Here is a 23,262-nt window from a genome sequence, read left to right as displayed (position 1 = left end):
GCCGACCCGGGCGCGCCGCCCCGCCCCGCCTGCGCAGCCGCCGCGACACGTGGCGGGCCCCGGGCCCGCCCGGCTCCGCCGCTGCGGGGAGCCAGGAACGCCCGCTGACGACTGAAAACACGGCCTGTGCTCCGCCCGCCTCGGGAACGGCCGGCCACAACAGGGGGGCCTGCTGCAACACTTTTCTATTGACAGATGGTGGGTTACGCTCTTGGACTGACGTTTCAAGAAAATACCTGAAACAGTTTTGATACGACGCACTTCGTGACTAAATGAAAGTCCTGATGTTTCACAACCAGGGGTCTAGCTGCAAATGAAGTCATGTAGTTTTAGTGAGTTATCACACCGGAATATAGTTACAAGTCTGCTTTCCTTTGCCGCAGGCCCCTGCCTTCACGCCCTTACAGCGATCCTACACGGCACGAGCCCCCTTGTCCCAGCTCGGCTTTGACACAACACTGTCCGGGTCAACGTGCCATTCGCACCTTTGTACAAATCTACAGGTACACAAATGAAACTGCGGAAAATAGTGTTCACTTCTAGGAAAGTAACACTTCTAGGGCTAAAATCTATAAATCAACAAAACAACGCAGAAGCTACATATTTAACCTTTTATTGCACTTTGGATATATACACTGTATTCCCCACAATTACTGATTATTTCAACACTGATGCTACAACTGTCATGTAAAACACTACTTGAAGATACAACAGTTCAGGCACAGTTCAAGTTAGAGCCAAATATATTTACAAAATTACATATTGTTGCAAATCATTCTAAATACCACAACTGTAAAAAAAATTGTTTATGTATTACAAAGATCAGAGAATTACATTGTAGTTTTTTTACAAACATTTTGAAAATTATTTTCTGTATACATATAATTTGACACCTCAAAAGTTTTTGCTTTTTAATTTTTCTTGTGTCCAACTAGATATTCCCTTATGTAAGAAACATCAAAGTTATAGCTTTAAACATGCTTTACCATATAAAACAGATTCAAGATAGACTTGAAAAGCGTATTTCGTAGGCTTCAAAGCTACAAATCTTTCTATTTTAATCAGATTTTTTAACACTACTTTCAAAATGCATATACAGAATGTGACTCTGAATTACTAACTAACACTCAAAAACCTCTTTTCAAATTTCAGGACTTAACATCTTAATGAAAATAATTAAAGCTGCAGCACACAATAGTTAAAACTTAGTATGAACAAAGTTTTTCTACTTTGGACTACATTTCACTCAAATCAGTTGAAGAGGCTAACAGCTTTTTCTGGTAAGCATCCTCTGAATGGGTAAAAATACAAGTCACAGAAATTTCTTATTCCTTGGTGTTTCAAGCATAGAGCTAAAATACTTGAGGGTGTTTTTTTAATATATGCACATTGTTAAGGACACCATAATAAACCCACTAATGCTAATATATTACTGTTTAGTAGAAAATTATCACTCTAGAAAATAAATAGCTTATTTGATGTGCTTATTCCAGATGGAAACTAAGGGTTTGATGCAGAAACTGTGAAGTTCTTTGGCCAAACACAAAAAGGACTGCAATAGTTCTTTTGTGGTGCTGAAAATCTTATAAAAGATGTAGCTTCTATAAAAATACATTTAATACACAACTGATGTATACACAATTATTTTCCTCGTGTTACAAAAATACTGAAAGTAAGCAGCCTCCCTAATTTCCAGGTTATGTTTACGTAAAATGAAAAACTACCCCATAATATTGCACTTCAGTGGTCTGCTACAACAAAAAAGTAGGGTCCTTATAGTTAAATGAATTGCTTTTACAATTTCATGACAAGGGAGGCCATTCTGTGCTTCAAAGTTAGCTTATTCAATGGAATTCTAATGAACAGTTCAAATAAACTTATGACTGATCTATATGAATAAATGCTGAAAATTAGGAAATTTCTTTCCATAGCAGCATTCAGGAATTCAACTTGAATATATGAAGTATTATATTGGAGTATCTAGACAGAGCTGATCAAACCAACAGAAAAGGAAAAGACACGTCCTGAATGGGTACACATCACTATTAGAAAATGGGAACAAATGCCGTGCAAGAAAAACCCTTTCAAGCAATATTACATACTGTAATAGGTGATTTTACAAATTCATTGTTTGGATATAGCACTGTATAGCAGACAATTTTAAAGTTAACATTTTTTACACCTGACATACAGGTTAGTTCTGCCTTCATATAAAAGCCTTTCAACTGCTGAACTTAAAAGTAATAAGTAATAATATGTGTGAACTCTATTTTTGTAATCTCAGGTATTTTTTGAAGCCTTATATTCACATTATTTTATTTCTTTCTCCATTGAAGGTTTTAAAATGCAGTTTATTTAATTTCAGTTTCTGAACAATTTCTCTTGCCACTGCAGGTACCAACAGTCCTTGTCCTTTAAAATTACTCACACTCTGCTTGCTACTTTTGTAAAATCTGTACTTTTCATTTGGAAGAATAACGTTATAGAACACGTTTATCTTTAACTAGGCAAGAAAACAAATACTACACTTTAAAAAAAAAGTATAATATTATATCTGCAGGAAACTCATCGTATTTGAAAAATACAAACCTACAATATGAATCCTTATTATGTAAATAAATTTGTACCAAATCACTTTCTCTATAATGGTAATAGAACATCGTAAAGGCTAAGAATAGAAAGAATTTATTGGCAGAATGAGAATCAAAAATTATGCCAAGATCGGAAACAAAGAATATTATTGGAGAAAACAATGAGAAAATGCTTAGTATATAAACAAGTCAAATTACATTCTCCAAGAGATCATGTGTTTATTTTAAATGAGACTTGAATATGCTTTTGGCCAACATGAAAAACCACTGCTAATCCTGTTTTAATTTCTGTTCTTCTTAAATTTATAATGACAAGAGTGATGCAATTAGATTGTTTTAGGCATTAGTAATGAGAAATGTCTGATCTAAGACTTGCAATGATGTCCTTAGACTTTCTATTATTTTTTCAGAGGCACCTATCCATTTATAATTACTGTGGATGCACTTCCTTGCCAAGGAATTCAAATGTGAAGCAATCCTGCTTATATTTTCAGTTCAAACCAAGCTATATTAATAAAAAAAGGTATGATTACTTTCCAGTATTTTGAAGAATGTGCATACCTATACATATGCATTTACCTTACATTTGTAGCACAACTTACGTTCAGGACATATAGTACAGGTGGTAAAAGCTAACAGAGGGAAATAGCATAATTTCAAAACAGAGCAGCATAGCTTTAAAAAGAACTTATTTATATGTCCTTTCAATGTCATAGTTTTAGCACTAATAACAATAAAGTCTTGCTGTATAGGAATTCCACTACTTATCTTTTACAGCTTTAATGGCCCGATACTTGTATGTTAGTGCTGCGGTAATTTGTGTATTTCATACACTGCTCAGAATGCACCTATGACTGAACAGGAAGAGTTTAGAATAAAAGCTAGAGAAGTGTCAGGCCCAGGCAACCTTGATGGTAGACTTGCCTTTAGTAAAACGGAGAGCTTTAGTGCATGGCTGTATGAAAATACTTTAATGGAAAACAAGTTTACATGTTCTAATGAGCAACAAACTTTTATTCTTTCATACTCAACAACATTAAGTCTAGCTCCGATTTTTCACTTTGAAAGACCAGTTATTGTGTGTTCAAGATTTCCTTCTGGTTTTTACTATTTTGGCTCTATGAGTAATTAAAAATTAATGCATGACAGTAGACTGCAGAAACATGCAAATGTCAAAGATTTTCTTTAAAAACAGAGACACAAGTTCAACTAGATTTTGTCCTTATGCTGTATTTTTACCTGTTTTCTCCAGACCTTCAATGCACTAGCCCCAGTGATCATGAAAACTACAGTGTTTTAAGTTTCCTAGGTTTCTATGAACCATCAGAATGTAAATGAATCAATACAAAACAATTACTGAAAAATATATACATAGAACTGAAGAACTGCATCACAGTTTTATGCAAGACAATGCTCTACAGCAATCATTTTTAAAATTTACCTGGTTTGTTCCTGATAAGTAAGTTACCCAAGTATTCGATACAATCCACATACTTACCTGTTACAGAGTGTGACAACACTTCATACCTGTCTATAACAAAAGCAGACATTTAAACTACTTCTGCAAGAGATAAAGAACTCTTTAAAGTCAACTTCAAAAGGAAAATTATTCAGGAGATAAAGGTTTTTTAATTTCAAAATTGTTTTTCATCTCATAACAGTGCAACCTTTTTGCATAATTTTGGGGGAAAAGTTGGAAAAATACTAAAATCATGTTGTCCAAAAATACAGTAGTGATCTGAAAGCAGATGTTCTTGTAGAAAACTCATGTTTCCAAGATTCAGTTTAACAGCAAAAATACTTATTCCCTTTCAACTCTTAGTGTGTTTCTGATGGTGAACTCCATTTTATTTTTGAACTGCTGATATGTCTTTGTTATAGGAAGCTCTAAGCAATTAAGAAGTCTGTTTCCAATGGGATACCTTATACGCAAAAATTTAATAGTAGGTTCAGGATCAAAACCAATGGATGGGATGTAACAGGAGCCTGTTACAAAGAGAAGGATATCCTCCAATGTCACTACGGACTCACCACCTAAAAAAACAGGATTAAGTTTTATCATTGATTGTCTATTACACGTAAGCCATTACCCTGCATGTTAAGTGCTAAGAGGGGAAAAAAACCCCACATGAAATCAAATCGATATGCAGAATAAATATGCAGTTATATGGCTACCTAAGAAAAAGTTTAGCAAGAAAAACCCACTTCAATTAGTTCTGAAAAATCTCAAGTGAATACAAAAATCTCTTCTGGAAGAAAAAGATGGAAAACAGTGGTCTTTAAGACTTCAGACAATCTAGAATCTTTCCAGTATTTACTTCTCTAAAGTTTTGGAACAGTTTCAGAAATTCTAATTAGTAAGAAAGAGGGGGAAGAAGGAACAGTGACTACAAAACCTTGATTTATTTACACCACTGAACTCTAAAAATCAAATTCTGTATGTATACCAGCAACTAAATAACCTGGACATGGAAGGGGAGGATTTTTCAATTAAAAACCATGAAACTACTTACTTTCCACATCTTGCAAATATCCCGTCCAAAAATTAGCACCTTCAACTTTATTTACATCTGATGAAGAATGGATTGTAAAGAGATCGCAAACAGTTTTCGCTGAAAGTCTTTCGGGTTTGTGGCAAAATATGCTAGAGAACACATCTGGGTGCATTTGCATTTTCTCTAGAACACCAAGGGTTTTCAAACCCTGCCTAAAACTAGGAGGGGAGGAAAAAAAAAGAGTGATGTGCATCAGAACTCTGCATTTTATAAAGCTGCAAGGTGATGTGATATAATAAATCTTTCCCGTCTCCAGTCTCTAAATCTTGTCAAGAAGGTTACATAGTACTCCCATTTTATCTCGGGAAATGTGTTTAACTCTCATTTTAACAATCTAAATGCTTCTGTAGAGCTTTTTGCGGAGATGAAAGAAATACCAGTGATACATAAAAATTAATCTTATTTCCTGGTACTTGACTGTATGTACAAGGTATACTTCTAACTTTAGTATGAAAACATAGCATTTTTTTCCCTTACAAATAGGTCTTTGGAAAACAGCTTAAATTCCTTATCCATGGACAAAATGAGTCATCTTAAAATATAGCCTTTGCTTGGCTTTTTGCAAGTCTGCACATGCTTACATGCTATTATTTGTGCCTGTGGCAAATGCAGACAGCAGCATCCTGGGCTGTACTAGGAACTGTGTTGCCAGCAGCTCAAGGGAAGTGATCTTTTTCCTCTCTTAGCAGCAGAAAGGCCACACTTGAAGCGCTGTGTCCAGTGCCAGGCTCCCCAGCACAAGCGATATGGACTGGGAGAGCCTGGCAAAGGGTGACTAAAATGATTAAGGGACTAGAGCATAACCCTATGACAAGAGGCTGAGAGAACTGGGACTCTTCAGCCTAGAGAAGAATAGGTTCAGGTGGAATCTCAACATGTAGAAGTATCTGAAGGGAATATGTAAGGCAGTCAGAGACAGACTCTTCAGTGGTGCCCAGTGGCATAGAACATTTAACAGCTAAAATAACCAACTCTCCAGTTATTCAGTCCTTTCTACTCACTTTCTACTCACTCACCCATCTCCCAAAATGCATAAACCCCCACTACCTCATAAACAAATGCACAACTTATTGTAGTTTACTTTTTAACTCACTAATTTTTAAAATACGATATAGATTGTTCAGACATGCCAGAGGGCCTTGACTGAAGGACTATGAAGGATGCTGACCATTAAAAAAAACTCCCTAACATTAAGAATCAGTTTTCATAGCTTTTGGAGATTGAATTGATCAAATTTGTCAAAGATAACACTACATGTGAAGTTTAAATCAGGCTATGCTTGTTGCAAAAATTCGCATCCAATACATTTTCACCAAGCAGAGGAAAAATGTGAATAGGAAATAAGGCTAGAGACCAATCAAAGAAGAGTCAAGAGCTGTAACTTTTCCAGCTAATGAGGTCATCACTGCTTCACAGAAACATCAATGCAATGCTTATGTTCTAAGCAGGCCAACTGACAATTGTTGACAGTATTGCACTCCTAATGGAACACACAAACTCCTTCCCTGAAACGCTAGAAAATTCACTTGAATTTTAAACACTTCTAAAATGTAAAGATTCTAAACTCAAGCAATTCTGAATTACAATTGAACACAGGCTAGAAAAATTTTATAGTACGAAGTTCCTTGTGAGGCTGTAGTTTAAAAAACTTTGAATCTGCCTTCTTCATAGGGTTGAATGTGACCCAGGAAAAGTCAGAGCAGATATGCAGAGACATAATTTCAGTCTTTTGATTTAACTATCTGGTTAACAGTTGCTACGTAACTGAAAATTACAGTACACTTTAAACCACATTTCAGTGGTTTAAATGGAGAGTAAGTAAGATCATGTGAAAGTTAGTTTTGGCAACATATTATTTAGAGTTGCAGTGAGGAAAAGAACCAAGAAGTTCAAAAACTCAAGCAAAACAAACCTTTCTAAGGGTAAAGTAACTCTCTTGATTACATGACAGATCAATATGTCATTCACCAGCATGTTCTTATCACACAAAGCTGTTACAGGTCTTAAACATCCAGCAGAAGCGAGGAATTCACAGCAGTCCTGTAGTGTAGACTGTAGGCTGGACAGACTATTTGCATATTTTATCTGCATAAAAAGGTAAGTTAGGCATTTGTTTACTACATGTGTGTATACATATATGTGAAAAATAAGCTTTTTAATTTCAACAAAATTTATATCCAGTACGTCCTTCTTTATCTCCAAATATAGTCTTGAGCAAGAAATAAAATGAAACTTATTGCATATTACCTTTTTTATGGTTTGTGCTACATCATCATCAGCAACATCTTCTAAAGATGGCTTCACATTCTCTGGACCATAGACAAGACAACCAAACAGTGTTTTGGAAAAGAAACCAGGAGATGGACCACCATGGACCAGAGAAACTGCAATCATTTTACCAGCTTCAAAATAAAGATTTTCTTCTAGAGCTGCAGATAGAAAAATATGTTTATTTATACGCATAGAAATGATTTCTGATCCTTATTTTTTAATATAAAATGTCATAGTGCCGTTTTTTCTTAATGACTTTTGCTATCTTCTGATAGTTCAAACTGTAAGGCCCTGTTTTTACATAGGAGTACCATGGGAGTAACTTTTCAGCCACTATCAAGGCTGAGGAGATGTAACGTCCTCTTCCACTTTACACCCAATACATATTTAATTCTGAAGCATAAGAACTCAAAGAAACTAACTTGGGATCTTTGGGAAGCACACTATGAGAAACAGCATTCTAGAAATTTGAGGAAAGGAAAATAATTAGCAGAGAAAGTGAATCAGGAAAAATTTCATTTAAAAGAGAACAAATACACTAATTAAAAAGTTCCAAGTCTACTTATATGCTGTTTTTCCATGGCTTTCATCAACTTCTGCAACCAACCCAATTTTTAAAATTACAAATCCACATACCATCCTCCTTCAGAATTGAAGAAATAAAAAAAACAAATCAACTCCCAATTTTTATCCTTCAGGACTATACACGTGAACTGACACTCATACTGGCTGAAGACTGAAAAATATTTAAAGCTATGTATTTCTCAATATGTTTTTGAACAAAGCAACTAATTACCTTGAAAATCAAGTGACAAATTCTTTCCAGAGGAGCCCTCAAACAATGATGAATTCTGAACGTGAAGCATTAACAACTGGAAGAAATGGTGTTTTGATGCAGCAGAAGTATTTTTCTTTGATCTATTTTTGTAGTTTGAGAAATTTACTTCAATAGTGTTCGTGGGACTGAAGATGCGCTGTCTAAATCCTTTTAAAGCACTACTCCAAATATCTTCTGCATTGATGTTAAGTCTTGTTGGTTTTGTTTTAACTTGTACCTTTAACTCCTTCAGTATATTACAAACTTCCCTTCTTTGCTCTCTTAAGCGCCTATGAGAAAATTGAATGTATTTTCAGATTAAATCTATAATTCAGAATTAGCAACAGCTACACAAAAAACATTTTAATAGTCTATTCAGAAGAACACTTCTTTAAACACTGTGGCACATACAGGCTTTGCCTGAATTATATCAGTAAAACATTTAGTATAGATTTAAAAAAATTTAACACTGTAGTGGCAAGTTTTAAGATACCGCTAAGAACCGAAAAAAGGAGGCAGAAATAATTACCCTGGCATAAAACAGATTTTTGCAATTCAATAACTCCAACACAATGCCAAACAATTCTCACCCAATGAGCTGACATTTAAACAAAATGAAACAAGTGAGAAATTGAAGAGTTTATCATTTTACATTAAAGATGTTTTGCAATCAAATTAGAACAAACTTTGCAACTACGATAAAAAAAAGATTTGAGTAGGAAGAAATCTCTAATTTAAAAATGCAAGATGTTTTCTTTGTTTTCTAGCTTCGAACCAAAATTATCTCAAATACCATATCTACTAGAAATAACTTGTTCCCTCATCAGAATTTTTAGCAGATCAGGTAGAATCCATAAATTAACTACTCACAAGAGGATAATGAATTTTATGCCCTTAAAAACTGAATATTCTATATTAAAACTGTTGTTTTAGTACTGACTTTACTACAATCATGAACTATTCATATGGTACAGATACAAAAATATTAAAAATTTAGGACACGTCTAATTATAAGAAAGCAATTAGCATTCTTTTTATTCCCTATTTTCTACAGGATGTTTAACCATGCATTAGTAAGTACAAATACGCATTTTTGAGTTTTGATCCCCTCACTACCTAACAAAAAATTTCTGAGTAGGTTTCATTCTTTTCTCCTCACACTCCTCTAGCATTTATTAATAGCAGAAGCCTTTCCCAAGCTATGACTTCAGGCTTTAAGTGTATACTCATCTTATTGTTAACCATATACATATATACACACACAAATATATATGCATACAGTATACAGTCACACAAATATATATATGGATACTGTATATACACAAGCACACACACAGAGACACCCCCCCACACCTTCTGCAGGAAGTACAGTATAAAGCCAAGTGCTAGATTACTCTTCATAATAAGAAAAACAGAAGAAATACTTGTGCCTCAGGGACCTGTTCCTGTTTGACATCACTGGAGATAAGGACATTGTCATTCTGTTGGATGCTGGAAGTTCTCTGTGTGAGCAAGGTGACGAGTTCTGGCACATTATCTTTGGTGATCTACAAGCCAAAACAGCACTTTAAGAAGAGATACAACTGAAGAATGCATGAACACTTCCTATTTCAAGGCAGCAGTATCATCAGATGATAAGTCCTGACTGACATAGCAAATAAAAACTAAAAATATATTCATTTCTTCAGACTTGAAAAGTTTTTATTACAGCAGAGGAAAACATTATCATGAATCATCTTTAAGTCAGAATTCTAGAACATTATTAAAATGAAAAAAATACCAACAAGCAAATTTAAAAGCTTTGCCATTTGTATACTCTTGTTATCACTAAATTGTTAAAACTCCTTTAACAAGGATCTATCTTTATGAAGCTAAAAAGCAGTTCACATGCCACCAAACCCAAATAACCATAGCAAATTTCCAGAGTTCGTGGCTTTCTCACAAAACTACAATCACTAAACTTTATTCAAATTTCATTTGATTTGCCAATCAATGTAAGTTTCTCCTACAGAATAAGCTATCATTTCTCACGTTTAAGTTTTATTTTTTGCAATAAACAGTTTCTGCAAGAAAACAGAAAGTTACACACTGGATTAGAAAGCTGCATGGAGATCCAGGTGACTGCCGAGGGGACTTTGGAGATGGCTCTTCCAGCAAACAAGTTGTTCCATTTGTCTTTTCAGAGGTAGCCAAAGCACGCTTTTTCTGTTTGCTATACTTCCCTGTATGATTACACGATATTAATTTAATGAATGTGCTAGTAGCAAAGTATGCTTATGTAAGTTTAAAGTTATCATTTAAGACATCACTATCACACCCATAATTATACCTGATGTTGAAAAGATACTTCTGCATTCCATGCACTCCCAGTTTTCTTCCCATGATCTCATAGATGAACAGGCCAAGTGAGTCCCACGAGAACCGCAGTACTGGCAACGCTTTATTTCCCATTTACTAAAATGAAAAACTTTGGTATTTAGAATTAGACAGAAGAATGAGGCTAGTTAAAACAAAGACTATTCAATAGTAAGGGCAATCCAGACACTAAACCAACAAAGCATACATAATTTTATCAGTCTGGTCTAATCAAGGAGACTTTCTTCATGCAAGATATACCCATAACTGGCTGCAACAAGGGAAAAAAGCTACTCCAATGTTCCAGGACCTTCCATTGAATGAGACTATAAGTAGTCCCCTGTCCTGAAGTCAATAGATTGCAGGCACTATTTTCTTCTCATCCTGCCAGTCAGCAAAATCCTCTGTGTTTTATGGGTATCCACCACAGCCATGTTTTCCAAAATGATAACTCTTTTAACAGAGAGCTCTTGAGGGAAACATTCAAACTGACCTAAGTCTACTACTTTAACAATAATTTCTTGTAAAGACTAAGTATTTTAACATTTATTAAATTACTGAATTAAACTCCTAATGATACATACACAACATTCATTGAGGCACATGCTATGTTGATGCAAATTCTACTTCAGCCTGTAAAAAATGAAGACAAGGTAACTGACAACCCCTTAAATCTGGTTTTTGTGGCTTTTATAACCAGATCAAGTTAGAGAAATTAGTACTGAAATAGGATTATATTGAATAAAACAAACACGCTATCTGGACAGTGTGCTGGCTTGACATTCAAACTTGATGCTGACAAACATCAAAATATTTAAGTAAATAAAAATAATAAATAGCAACAATGAAATACATGTCAAAAAACCAATTCCACCCTAAGCTATACTTTCCTGCTAAAGTACTATACCTATCAGGTTCATTATAATCTCTTCCTTTCTTGCAGAGACATCTTTTAACATCACAGTGTTGATAACAAAGCAGTAAGTCTTGATATGCATTTTCTTCAAGTTCCCAAGACGCATCCCTGTAAACAAGGCAGAAGATTGGATACCAGAACTATTTTTGATTGTTTCAATGGATTACTCTGTATTTTGAAAAATACAATAAACATACGAATATATTTCAATCATGTCATGTTCTAGGTAACAGACTGGGATTCTAGGTAAGTGAGAGGGGGAAGAAAAGTCTAGTAACTAAAATAATACTATAAAACACACAGAGATACTTTTTCTTGTGTGAAGTTACTTGGACTTCAAGTATTTATTATTTTTCACATGACCTCAGTGCATATTTGCTCTGTCTCTGTTCCTTTTTTCCTCTCTCACAGAAAACAATGATATTTCTTTAGGCAGCCTATTCAAGTCACTGCTGAAACTGGTTTCATGAATGGTAACTCGGAATGTTCTAGGCCAGTACAGCAAAGTTCATCAACTATTTTGACTCTTCTTCCTCTCCAGAATTTAAAGCTTTTGTCTCAAGAGGGAATTAACGGTGCCCTCTGAAGAGACTTATAGTTATTAAGGAATACTATTCTAACAAATAAACATAATTCTGATCTCTTTCTGCCATATTTTGAGCCTCATCAGATGACAGAAACAGGAAAAACAGCTTGGAATTTTGGAAGCAGTTATTGTACTAACATAACCTTTGCAATCCCTTGGCAGAAGCTAGAAGCTGTATGGCTAAGTAATCAGTCAATTACAATTCTGTCTTGACAGAAATTCAGATAATTAAACTTGGGCAGAGAAAATACACTTCTTAGCCATCTCTATGTTAAGGAAAAATTATTGTATTTGAGAAGTGCTTTTATCTTCTAATTTGGTTTAGAGTTTAAAAGTTGAATCATAGCATTAAAACTGACTTTTCAGAGCTTCCTCTTTTATGTTTGAGATAAAGAATTTTAACTTGACCAATTTTTATGCATATCTAAAAGGAAATGGGCTACTCCTTACCAAACTGAACAATTCTACAGCTGAAGGCTGAACCAGTGTTTCACATATTAATAGCTGAAGTTCTGCAGAATAAAATAAATGTTTAGAACAGCCTATCACCGTTTTCATACAAGAGTAATCATTAACAAAGTTACTTACCTTTCTGGAATGTGTATGCCCATTCTCAACATTTCTTTTTGAAATTTGTCCTTGTTATTACATACTGTGCACCTAAAGAAAAATATCCCAGCACTCAAAGCTTGATACTGTGCCAAGAAAAAAACACAACAAAGAAACCAGACCAATTATTGAATTACTACTATCCTTAAGATACCAATAAATTATATCTTAATATTGAGATGCATTACATTCATGGATACTGTCCTGACATGGGTGTTAAAGCTGGTATCAATCATAATGTGACTTGACATTAAAGCAAATGGCAAGGATTTTCTCTTCCTTTAAAGGAAAGAGCTCATATGCTAGAATAAGGCTCATAAACAAAAGTGCCATCCTGTTCAGTCAACCTCTCCAGATCTAGCGTAAGTTTAAAAAAAGAATGTTGTAACTTGATTTCTAGTCCTGCATTTAGCCAAAGAGAACTGATGATGGATAAATTGCATTTTTAGCACTGAGATTCTGCACATCATGACTTGCAATAAAGCAACTGTTTAGGTTGAACTTCAGTTCCTAAAAGTAGTAAAGACAAAGTATCTATCATACATACAGAAACATGGAGGGGTCACAGGGGGAGAAAACTTAATACTATTTATAACTCAAAATCGTTTGATGTCCATAACACAATTTTAGCACTGTTCTTTAAGCCTAGTATACTTCATACCTACTACCTACACTTAGTTGTTCCAGTATTTTTAAACGGAAATGTGATCTCCATGGTTGCAAAAAGAATGAAAGGGAGAACCTGTATTACCTGCAAGCATTCCCGATGAAACCAAGCATTTTTACAGCAAGGACTTTTCAATACAGTGTACACTGGAAGATGTTCAACCAAATCCAGGCATATTGTGCACTGTGAAGCTCCTCTAGGTTCTTTATCCATAAACTCTTGGATTGGTCTATGCTCCCAACAGTAAGATCTAAAAATAGTAATTTATGGTTCCCTTAACAAAATAACATTTTAAGAACCTTCTTCATCAAATCTGAAGACAGTAAAATTAATTAATTAATCCATTTTTCATGAGTAAGTGCTAAGCAACAAGCTAAAAATGTGGACATATTGATTTTAGCTAGGCTAGAGTTAAATTTCTTAGTAGTAGCTTGTATGGTGATGTTTTGGATTTGTGAAGAAACCAGTGTTGATAACACAGTGATGTTTTAGCTATTGCCGAACAGATCTTGAACAGAGTCCAGACTTTTTCTGTTTCTCAGCCCTCCCCACCAGTGAGCAGGCTAGGGGTGCACAAGGAACTGGGAGGTGAGACAGCTGGTATGGCTAACCCCAACTGACCTAAGGGATATTCTATACCATGACATTCAGGAATGCAGGTCTAGAAAAAACCTTTCTGAAAATGCCTTGTCTTTACAAGCACTTGAAGTCGTGAGTTGTTTTTTATTACGTGCCTGCCAGACTTCAATCCATCAACCCTACAAACTCAGCTCACAAAGATAATGCACTGAAGAGTATTTTGACTACAGCCAAGATGCTAGATAGATGACAGTAAAAGAAAACAAAATATTTTTTAGACACTTGATATTAAGCCCATTTCCCCTGCAGTTCATCTCCAATAAACTTGGAAACACAACAAAAGGGCAGGCACTGTTTTCACTGCTGAAAGATACAGGTAGCCAAAGCTCTGCCATTTCAACAAAGGCACAGGAGACAGGCAAACCAAAAACCCAAATCGACTGTTATGCAGTTTATTTCAGAGTTCAGAATTTACTGCTCAATTTTATAAACGACTTAAATACTTGTATAAGCATAAAGTCATGTATCAAAAAGTGTTGAGAATTGAGTTTATAAATATTAGGTATGCAATATAATGGTTTCGCTTTCATGTCTTTAACAAATCGGGTATTTATTTCCTAGATAATCTGATGCCACTTGCAACTATCAGCTTATCCAATAACAAGCCATGAAAGAAACCCAAGTCACCTCCTGTATAAATATAATAAATTGAAAATGGAAAAACAACAAAGCCCCAAAACTCACCTGAAGTCTTCCATAAACTGGAAAATGCATTCCCTTTGTAACCCACAAGGAAAATGGTAACTTCGTTTGCATTTAGGAGCTACACATCCAATTGAAGCTCCCTTTTTCTTACAGATATTACATTTCTAGAAATAATTCATTTTGGAAATAGAGTATTAACATTTTAAACACAAGTAAAATACAGGAATTAAACCAATATAAAAGTTACAGAAAGTGTAAGAAAGAACAGTAGCTAATAGATTAAAACTGACAAGACTAATGCGGTTCAGCTCGGTTACAATGAGTAAACGTATGCAGTTATTTCACAGAATTTATGCATTACCTTACATGTCACCAGACAATAGGTATGTAAGATAAAACACAAGTTTTTTTAGCAGTACCTATAGTTTATATAGATATAATAGGCATACACATATATATTTTTATATAGGCATCCATAAATTATTTACTGTCAGCTTCAAGCTCAGCACAATGTCATGAAGTTTTATGAAAGTTTAATTCACCCTTATTTATCTGCAACTTACCCAAGGAATAAAAATAGTTGTAAACTGCAGAGGCCCAAGGAAGCTGACTTGAGTTGTGAGATGGATTGTAATGGAGCACCCAGACCACACTGTGATCTCAGAAATGTTCACTACGCTTCGGCCTGAACAAACTGCACTGGACTAAGCCTCTCTGGAGGCCCATCAGAAACACTGTCTGCTCCCACGAACTAACAGGTATCTAATGAGAATCTTGTTTTATAACAAACAGCTTTGGAAACTTATTTTTCTTGCCTGAGTAACAACCCAAGTGGAATAGTATTGTTACTGAAACTTCAGAGAAAGTTATAAACTCAAATTGCAGCCAGGATGGAAAGTTACTGTAACTAAAACCCACTCTCTTTGTGACCCTTAAAACAGTGGTCCAAAGTGAGACCCTTGGAGCTCTCAATTTCCAGAAGACAAGGGAATAATGTGCATGTCTCAAACACTGATAACCATTTGGCTCTGGAACCAGCCAGGGACTGCTGGCAGTAACACACAAGAACTGCTGGTGATAACCAAGGGCCAATGTACTAACACACCCGTGAGAAAGAACAAGTTGACTGGAGCAGAGGGCCGAGCAAAGATTTAATGTGCTGTAAGAAAGAACCACAGCACAGCACAGTGCAAGCACAGGAATGTGTGCCAGGAAGCAGGCATGAACTATAGGACAGGATTTAGACCCCCAAAGCCCTCCAACCCATTTCCAGACAGGCCTGAAAGAACAGATTGCTCATAATAACTAATTTACATAGAAGGCAAGAAATCTACCTTTTGGAGTGGAGAAACCTATTCCCAAAAAGGCAGTACTCCCACAAAGCCCAGGCCAGTGTCCATGCCTAACTAATGAAACTTTCTGATCTCTAGTGGACCCTCTGACTTTTGTCACTCCTTTTGCCCAATTTACAAGCATTACGTATCTTTATGAGCCCACTATGAGCATTTACAAATCTTAGGTGCTTCCTTCCCTTTAGGGGTGAATCATTACAATTTTGGCAGGGTTTTTCTTTTTCCTTGCAGCTCCCAAAAATCCAATATACTTGTTACCTAAATGTAAAATTGGGGTGCTTGAATGGGCTCAGGACATTGACCATTGGAGGAAGAAAACTAGCCCCATGGGCAGTATTAAGAGCACTTAAGAGTTACCTTTTTCCTCTTGTAAATATCAAAGACATCATTCTTACCAGTTTTGCAGCTCTATTTACTTCTTTTTTAATATCTGTGATTAAAAAGCCATCTACACCTTCATCTTCTTCACCTCTCTGCCAAATGCCACTTGACATCAACTACAAAAAGATATTATTTTATTTATTATTTATTTATTATTTTATTATGTATTTTAAAACATCCACATAACCTAAATATTTAAAATTACATGCATACACTGTGCTTGTCAAGTAAGAGATAAACTCAGACTAAAAAAGCTCACATGGAAACATTTTAGTGGTTAAAAACCTGATATAAAAAACATTTTTCTCTGACATGACAATAACCAGTAAAATGAAAATCAGTATTTCATAACATCAAAGTATTGCATAATACTGTAAGGCCTGAGATAGTGTATTTTGCCTTCCTTCTTGAAGTAAACAGACTATTCAGATAATTTTCAAACAATTACTTTCAGCATATAAATCTTCAGAGGAAGTAAAATTAAATTAGCTTAGTTAATATGAACGACAATTGTGCTCTGGAGATAATGAAGCACAGTAGGAAGTAACTGTACTGAAGTGTCATCTAAGAGGAAAAGTAATTCGTATTAGAGGAGATTTAAATAAACACAGAATCAAGTAACTAGGCAAATCAGAAGAGACTGATGATAATTTAAAGTTAGGCAGCTACATTACAATCTTCAAATAACTGAAGAGTGTTACAACTTGATGCCATGTATATTCTTTACAATCTTGTTTTATAATTTCAACACAGCACCATTTAAACTAGTTTTATCAATATTTTACTCAAATAAATGTAAGATTATATACCCAAACCAATTAAATATATTTTTTCCAACTGTGAAACATTTGGCAAAGAATAATTAAACCATCACTAATGTGCCTCTTAGTAGAACTCTTCTCTTATATAACATACACTATATTTAAGTAAAATCACAGGGCTTTGCTCATTTTTAAAAGAAGTAGAGACAAAAAATGTAAAAGATGCTGTGATGATCTTCCTACAGTTAAAATACCTTATAAGTTCTAACGCTCAGTATTGAATGCACGCCTTTTCCTAGCTGCTTATCAGGATAGGACTTTTTCTTATCATTTGATGTGGCCTTATATAACTTACTAACATGGCATAATGGCCTCTATTTTCTTACAGCTGCTTGAATTGTATTTAAAGACAAGTATTTCTACCTTCATGCAACCAGAAAACCTCCACTCTTAGTTTTTAAAGGATTCAGTTATCTAAACTATTAAAACGCCTACAAACAACACACTTTAAAGAGCTTGTTGAGAACACATACCCCTTATATTAGTTCTGATACTTGACACTCATTTTAGAATTGGGGAAAACAATTCAAATTGTATTTATTAACAAACAACAGACTTTTTTTGTCAAGCAGTAATATTATTCTAAAAACCTTCAAAAATTTAGAGTTTAAGAGGAAGCTGAGAGGAAGTATAGCTTCAAGAATATCAATCTTGGAAAATGTTGAGGGTGATAACAAAAGCTGCAGGTTATATCCACAGCTCTGTTTAAATTATAAGCTTCTACTAGTTAGTGAAACTGTACTAATATGACCAGCAGGGCACATATAACTGAACAGAAAATTAGGATTTACGTGTTCCAATGTTCTGTGTAATGTCAGAGAATAGCTCACAGCCAGTAAGATCTATAGAGAAATGAGAAAAAAACCTTTTCTGTACTTTTTCCACACTGGGCGCAACTTTCACATTTCAAATTTTGAAACTATACTATTCTTATAGAAGGGAATATGTAGGTGCAAACTGTTCTTTTTGTCTTAACATGTACCTTCATTGCTATTTGCTATGATAGGTTGGGAGAATTCCTTTAAATGGACCATGAACAGAATTTAGCTTTGAATAAAGGTTTGTTGGGATTTACTTATTTCATCTGCTGCACCTGACAAGTACAAGCCTTCAAGGCTCTGAGTTAAAGCTCACATTTCAAGCTTTACAACAACAGAATTGTTACATCAACAGGACAGGTTATTAGTATTAAATACTTGTTGCACCTTTTTTTTCAGACAAAACAGGAAACTCCAAGATCAATACCATACACTTACCAAACAGTAATAATGAACAGTGAGATTGTATTTCACATAGGTCCTTTTTTCTCCATACTTTTCAGGGCAGTCATCTGTCCGTCCACAGAGAACACAGACTAAAATACAGAATCATGTTTATAATCACAGTGAGTGTACTGGACTTACTATGGATGAGCTATAGAGCAGTAGCCTTCACCTCTTTTAATCACATGCAACTTCAAGTAGATTACTGGATAAAAGACAGTAGATATCCCCTTACATTAATGGTGAATTTTACAATAGAGAAGAATCTGTATTTGTTCCTCCTCTAGTTACTACAAAGAAAATACTTCACCAGCCTGCTGGATTCAGGAGTGGTCTATCAGCCAAGCTAAATTCACATGCAGACTGTGCTCCCAATTGAAATATTCTGCCCAGAACACCCAATGAGAATTATCAAACAGTCATCAATGTCCAGGAGCATGTGAAATGTCATCTAGTTGTTTTTAGTGCTATACATAAAGTCACCCTCATATTAGAATCCATGAATCAACCATTTCTTTGTCTACCTATGTGATAACCTTGGTGAAGCAAGTGAATGGTGCCAAGCCATTTGCTATCACAGCTTTTAAAAACACTTAACAATTTCAGAGAATACTCAGTTCATCTAAAACCTCGAGGATTTCCCACTTACTGAAGTTTCTAGCCTACTGTCATAGTTCCATGAACTTTTAACAGCTTCCCTTTAATGCCCAGTAGATGTATAAAACACATTTACAATATTCTAAGATTAAGACCAGTCCCAGTAGTAACAAGAAGAGGGTTACTGCTTCAGCCTCAGAAATCCTGAATGGAACATCTCAAACACAGCTCTGTGATTTGACTGCTAAATCCACAAGATTACTTTCTTAAAACATCTGTAGAAAATACTTTTTAAAAATAGTCTAATTACAACAAACAAACCTGAGCAAGTTTGTAAGTGATTTCATTTCCAGAGATGAGTGGTGGTTCCAACACAATTTCACAGAATGGTTAGGGTTGGAATTGACTTCTGGAGATCACCTGGTTCAACCCCCTGCAAGGCAGGGCCACCTAGAACAGGTGATACAGGACCTTGTGCAGGTGGGTTTTGGGTGTCTCCAGAGAGGGAAAGCCCATGACCTCTCTGGGCAGCTTGTTCCAGTGCTCTGTCAACCTTCAATGTAAAGAAGCTCTTCCTCAAGTTGAGGAGGAACTTCTTGTGTTTTAGTTCATGACCATTGCTCCTCATCCTGTTGCTGGGCACCACTGAAGTCTGGCACCATCCTCGTGAGGTGGCACCTGCCTCTGAGATATTTATATGGGCTAATGAGATTCCCTCTCAGTCTTCTCTTCTCCACACTGAACAGGTCCAGCTCCCACATGAGAGTATCTCCAGTAACACCACATGAGAGAGATGCTCCAGACCCCAAATCAACTCTGTGGCCTCTGCTGAACCCTCTCAGGAGCTCCGTGTCTTTCTCATACTGAAGAGGCTCAAACTGAACACAGTAATTTGTTTACTGGAAACTCACCTGCTCTTTGAGCTCCAATAAAACAAGTTACAACTAGCATCATATATGCAGATTAAGTATTTCTGAAATTATTTGATAAAAACTTTACTTACATGTGCTTTGAACATCAAAACTATTCATTTTACTCATCCTGAGTTCTTCTGGCTATCTGTCATGCAAAAGAAACAAGGTATTAAATACATCCAGTGCATTAATGAACATTCTACACCTCTTATGTTTTATTTAAAACTGCAAAAAAAAAGCGCATAAACTCAATGAACTAAAAGAGGGATTATGATAAAAGAATATTATAATTCAACTGTTATTGTGTGAGAGAGGGGTTCAGAAAACAGGATGCAATTGTCCAGAAAAAGAATTCATAGACTAGTGAGAGATACAGCAACTTCTACCCATTTCCCCAAACTAACAAACAATATATTTGATTTTTCAGAAGAGAAAATAAAGTCCAACACAACGGCAAGTTATCTACAAACTTCATTGTACAGAAGAGTTCTTACTTATTTTAAGCAATGGAAATAATGGTCTATAGATAACCTAAGAAAAAACTCTGACTTCTGCTCAAATAAAGACTGTACTAATACAAAGAAGTTGGAAACAAAAATAAAACCAAACAAAACAAAACTGTGTAGTGATGTGTCTATGAATATAGTTTCTACTGTTTGGAGAAAATGCAGGAACCTGGCCAAATCAGAGAAATCCTTATCCACAAAAAAGCAAGAGGAAAAAAATGCTAAAAAGCTGAGGAATCCAAAACTGGGACACGCATATAAGGGAATTTATACCATGTTGGACAATGTATTTTACATTTTGAAGTAGAAAGTAATTTATTTAGATCTGACTTGCATTATTTCAAACATCACGTGAGCTGCCCTTTACTGTGTGCCACACCACACATCCTATCCTAGCCCACCTTGGAAAAAAAATACCAAACCAAATAATTCGTAGTTCCTTCACCACAGCACCAAGATAGTCATTCTTTCTCAGAACCTTTCTAGGAACACATCTGTAGATCTTTGACCTGCCTTCCCTTAGGAAGCTGAAGAAAACATTACCTAATTTCTGCAAGCCAAGAATCAAGAGTGATGGCCTGCATCTCTAGGCTAGATCTCAGGCAGGCACGGACAATTCCCTCTCGAATGCTGAAGTGAACAGGGAAGCAGGTGGTAACAAACCCAAGGTTCAAACCAGAAGGCCGACAGACTGTGAGCTATCTGCAGTCCCATACTAACAGTTTTGGTGACTACCAGATATCAGCTTCAGGAACAAACTTCAGGCTAATTCAAACTACTGCAAATAAAGCACTGTAGCAATTTCACTGAAGATTAAGGGGAGGCACACTGAGAAAGAAAAGGAGCCAGAAGTCTCAGGCACAAGGCAACTGCTCTATGCCATTAAGAACCGGAGTAATTACACAAAGCAGCTTGTCCACAAAACGATCTCAAAGGAAAACAAACCGAAAGGCACCACCACTAAATTAGATGATAAGGTTCCTAAAGACACGCCACCCTGACAGCCAAATTAAATAAGCGACTACTATTTCCCCAGAGACACACTTCCCTTTTTCCAAATTAAAAAGGAATAACTATACGTAATCAGGCACAGAGGGAGCAAAAGAGAAGCACAGAGCTCACACACATTCCCTTTGTTTAGTATTCCCTCAGGAAGGTCACTGTTCAGTTTCACCGATCTCAAGCTCCTGCGGTAATACAACGAAGAAACTACCTACACACGGCCACACAAGCCGAGATTTTTTTTTTGTAAAAAGCCCTACAGGTGGACAAAACACATATGTGGCTAGAAACAAGAAAATCACCTTCCCACCTTTCCTAGAATCCAGCAAAATAGAAAGCAAAAAGAAATCGTTACACTACGCCCACCCCCAATTCCCTCTACTTCTCAAATTCTTTCAGGTAAGTGAACCCAAAGTTCGAATTTACAAGTTAAAAGATACGCGGATCAACCACCACAGGCTCCCTGCATAAGTACTCTGAGGCTTTTCACAAGAACAAAGCAATTGCGCATCAGTCTGTTTGCGAGACAGGAACGACCACATTATCGCCCAGTGTCTAGAAAACCGGTATAAATAAAAGGTATCGACTTTGCCTAAACAGGATAGAAAAGTCCTCAGTGTGGGTGTTTAGATTTTGCTAAATTCTGTAATTATTAATCGCTCCATAACATAAGGCATTTCAAGAGTCTTTTAACTAGAGGTTGGAAAAGAATAAACAAAGCCAAGAAGCACGATACCAGGCACACGTTTTCCCCAGCACAGGAACAAAGGACCTCTCCCGTGCACCCTGTGTGTCCCGAATTTCCAAGCGGTGGGACCTCCAGGGCACCCCGCGGTCACTCCCGGTTCCGTGTCCCGAGAAAGACATGTCCCGAAAAAAGTCCCTCGGGACTCAGCCCCGGGCGGCGGGAGCGCTCCCGGCACGGCCCGAGGAGCCGAGGATGGGGGTCCAGGGGCCGCGCTCCCCCCGTTCCTTGCAGGGCTCCGCCGCCACCCCCGCCCGGCACAAGGGCCACGGCAGGTTCTGTGCGCGACCCCCGCCCGCTCCCCTCCCGTGCGCGCTCGGCGTCTCGCCGGGACGCCGCCCGTCTCCCGCTAACGCGAAGGCCAGAAGGAGCATGTTTGGTTAGACACTCCCGGAGCTCCTGCCGCCCCGAACGGCGGGAGCCATGCAGCGGCGGCTCCCCAAAGCACGGGCTGGGAGGCTGTCGCTCCCCGCACGGCGAAGGAAGGGACTCCCACCTCTGTCCCAGCAGCACACACAGCCCCTGGCGCGCCCCACCTGGCCGCGGGCCGGGCTGCACTCGCCTCCTCCCGCCGCGGACCCCCGAGGGCGGCACTCACCGCTCGCAGAGGGCAGGGCAGGGCAGGGCCGGGCCGGGTCGAGCCAGGCCGCGCCGCGCGCCAACCGACGGCCGATTCAAACCCCAACATCCGCTCCCTGCCGGAAGCGCGGCCCGGCCCGGCCCGCCCCGCCCGGCGACCCTGCGGCCCCGCCGCAGTCGGCAGCCGCCCCGCGAGCCTCTTCTGCAGGGTTTACCGAAGGGAACAAAAAGTTGCGGGTTTTTTTAAGAAATATCTCCCCCCCCCAAAAAAAAAAAAATCTGTCTTCTTCAGCTTATTCTCAAGGGAGCAAAGCTGCCACAGTGTAAGGCCTTGCTGACCCTTTTTTCCTCATAGATGCAATAAAATGGAGTTTCTCAGTGAAGCACCGTAGTTGATGTTTCTACTGATGTTTTCCTATTGGAATGCCGCTGGTGGTGTACTGTGTCACAAG

The 23,262-nt window shown here is 37.1% G+C and overlaps 2 protein-coding genes across 2 annotated transcripts; one reads left to right on the top strand and one right to left on the bottom strand.

The window, feature by feature from the left end:
• Window positions 1–4,013: 4,013 nt before the first annotated feature.
• On the bottom strand, window positions 4,014–22,857 carry G2E3 (G2/M-phase specific E3 ubiquitin protein ligase). The gene is made up of 15 exons (XM_062494961.1): window positions 22,830–22,857; window positions 20,068–20,123; window positions 18,462–18,559; window positions 16,399–16,500; window positions 14,691–14,815; window positions 13,452–13,617; window positions 12,680–12,786; window positions 11,497–11,613; window positions 10,564–10,688; window positions 10,324–10,456; window positions 8,214–8,524; window positions 7,394–7,575; window positions 7,059–7,231; window positions 5,105–5,304; window positions 4,014–4,625 (listed from the first exon to the last, which is right to left on the bottom strand). Exons 2-15 carry the CDS (start codon window positions 20,102–20,104, stop codon window positions 4,393–4,395), a joined length of 2,109 nt encoding a protein of 702 aa, XP_062350945.1. The 5' UTR covers window positions 20,105–20,123; window positions 22,830–22,857; the 3' UTR covers window positions 4,014–4,392.
• On the top strand, window positions 21,058–23,057 carry LOC134045561 (basic proline-rich protein-like). Its single transcript, XM_062495382.1, has 2 exons — window positions 21,058–21,119; window positions 22,295–23,057. Exons 1-2 carry the CDS (start codon window positions 21,058–21,060, stop codon window positions 23,055–23,057), a joined length of 825 nt encoding a protein of 274 aa, XP_062351366.1.
• The last annotated feature ends 205 nt before the right edge of the window (window positions 23,058–23,262 follow it).

This window comes from Cinclus cinclus, chromosome 6 (assembly GCF_963662255.1).
Source record: "Cinclus cinclus chromosome 6, bCinCin1.1, whole genome shotgun sequence".
In the NCBI taxonomy this organism is placed as follows: domain Eukaryota; kingdom Metazoa; phylum Chordata; class Aves; order Passeriformes; family Cinclidae; genus Cinclus; species Cinclus cinclus.
Note: the sequence above shows the minus strand (reverse complement) of the source record. Positions and strands in the feature narration are given on the sequence as shown.

Bases quoted from the DNA above. Each gene is read 5' to 3' on its own strand.
- G2E3 (XM_062494961.1), bottom strand. From the start codon at position 20,104: ATGAGTAAAATGAATAGTTTTGATGTTCAAAGCACAT. The intron at 8,525-10,323 runs GTGTGTAACTTT...ATTTTCTCATAG, and splicing joins CCATGCAGCTTTCTAATCCA to GCGCTTAAGAGAGCAAAGAA. The intron at 7,576-8,213 runs GTAATTAGTTGC...TTCTATCTGCAG, and splicing joins TTTGTCACTTGATTTTCAAG to CTCTAGAAGAAAATCTTTAT.
- LOC134045561 (XM_062495382.1), top strand. From the start codon at position 21,058: ATGGCCTGCATCTCTAGGCTAGATCTCAGGCAGGCACGGACAATTCCC. The intron at 21,120-22,294 runs GTGAACAGGGAA...CGAATTTCCAAG, and splicing joins ATTCCCTCTCGAATGCTGAA to CGGTGGGACCTCCAGGGCAC.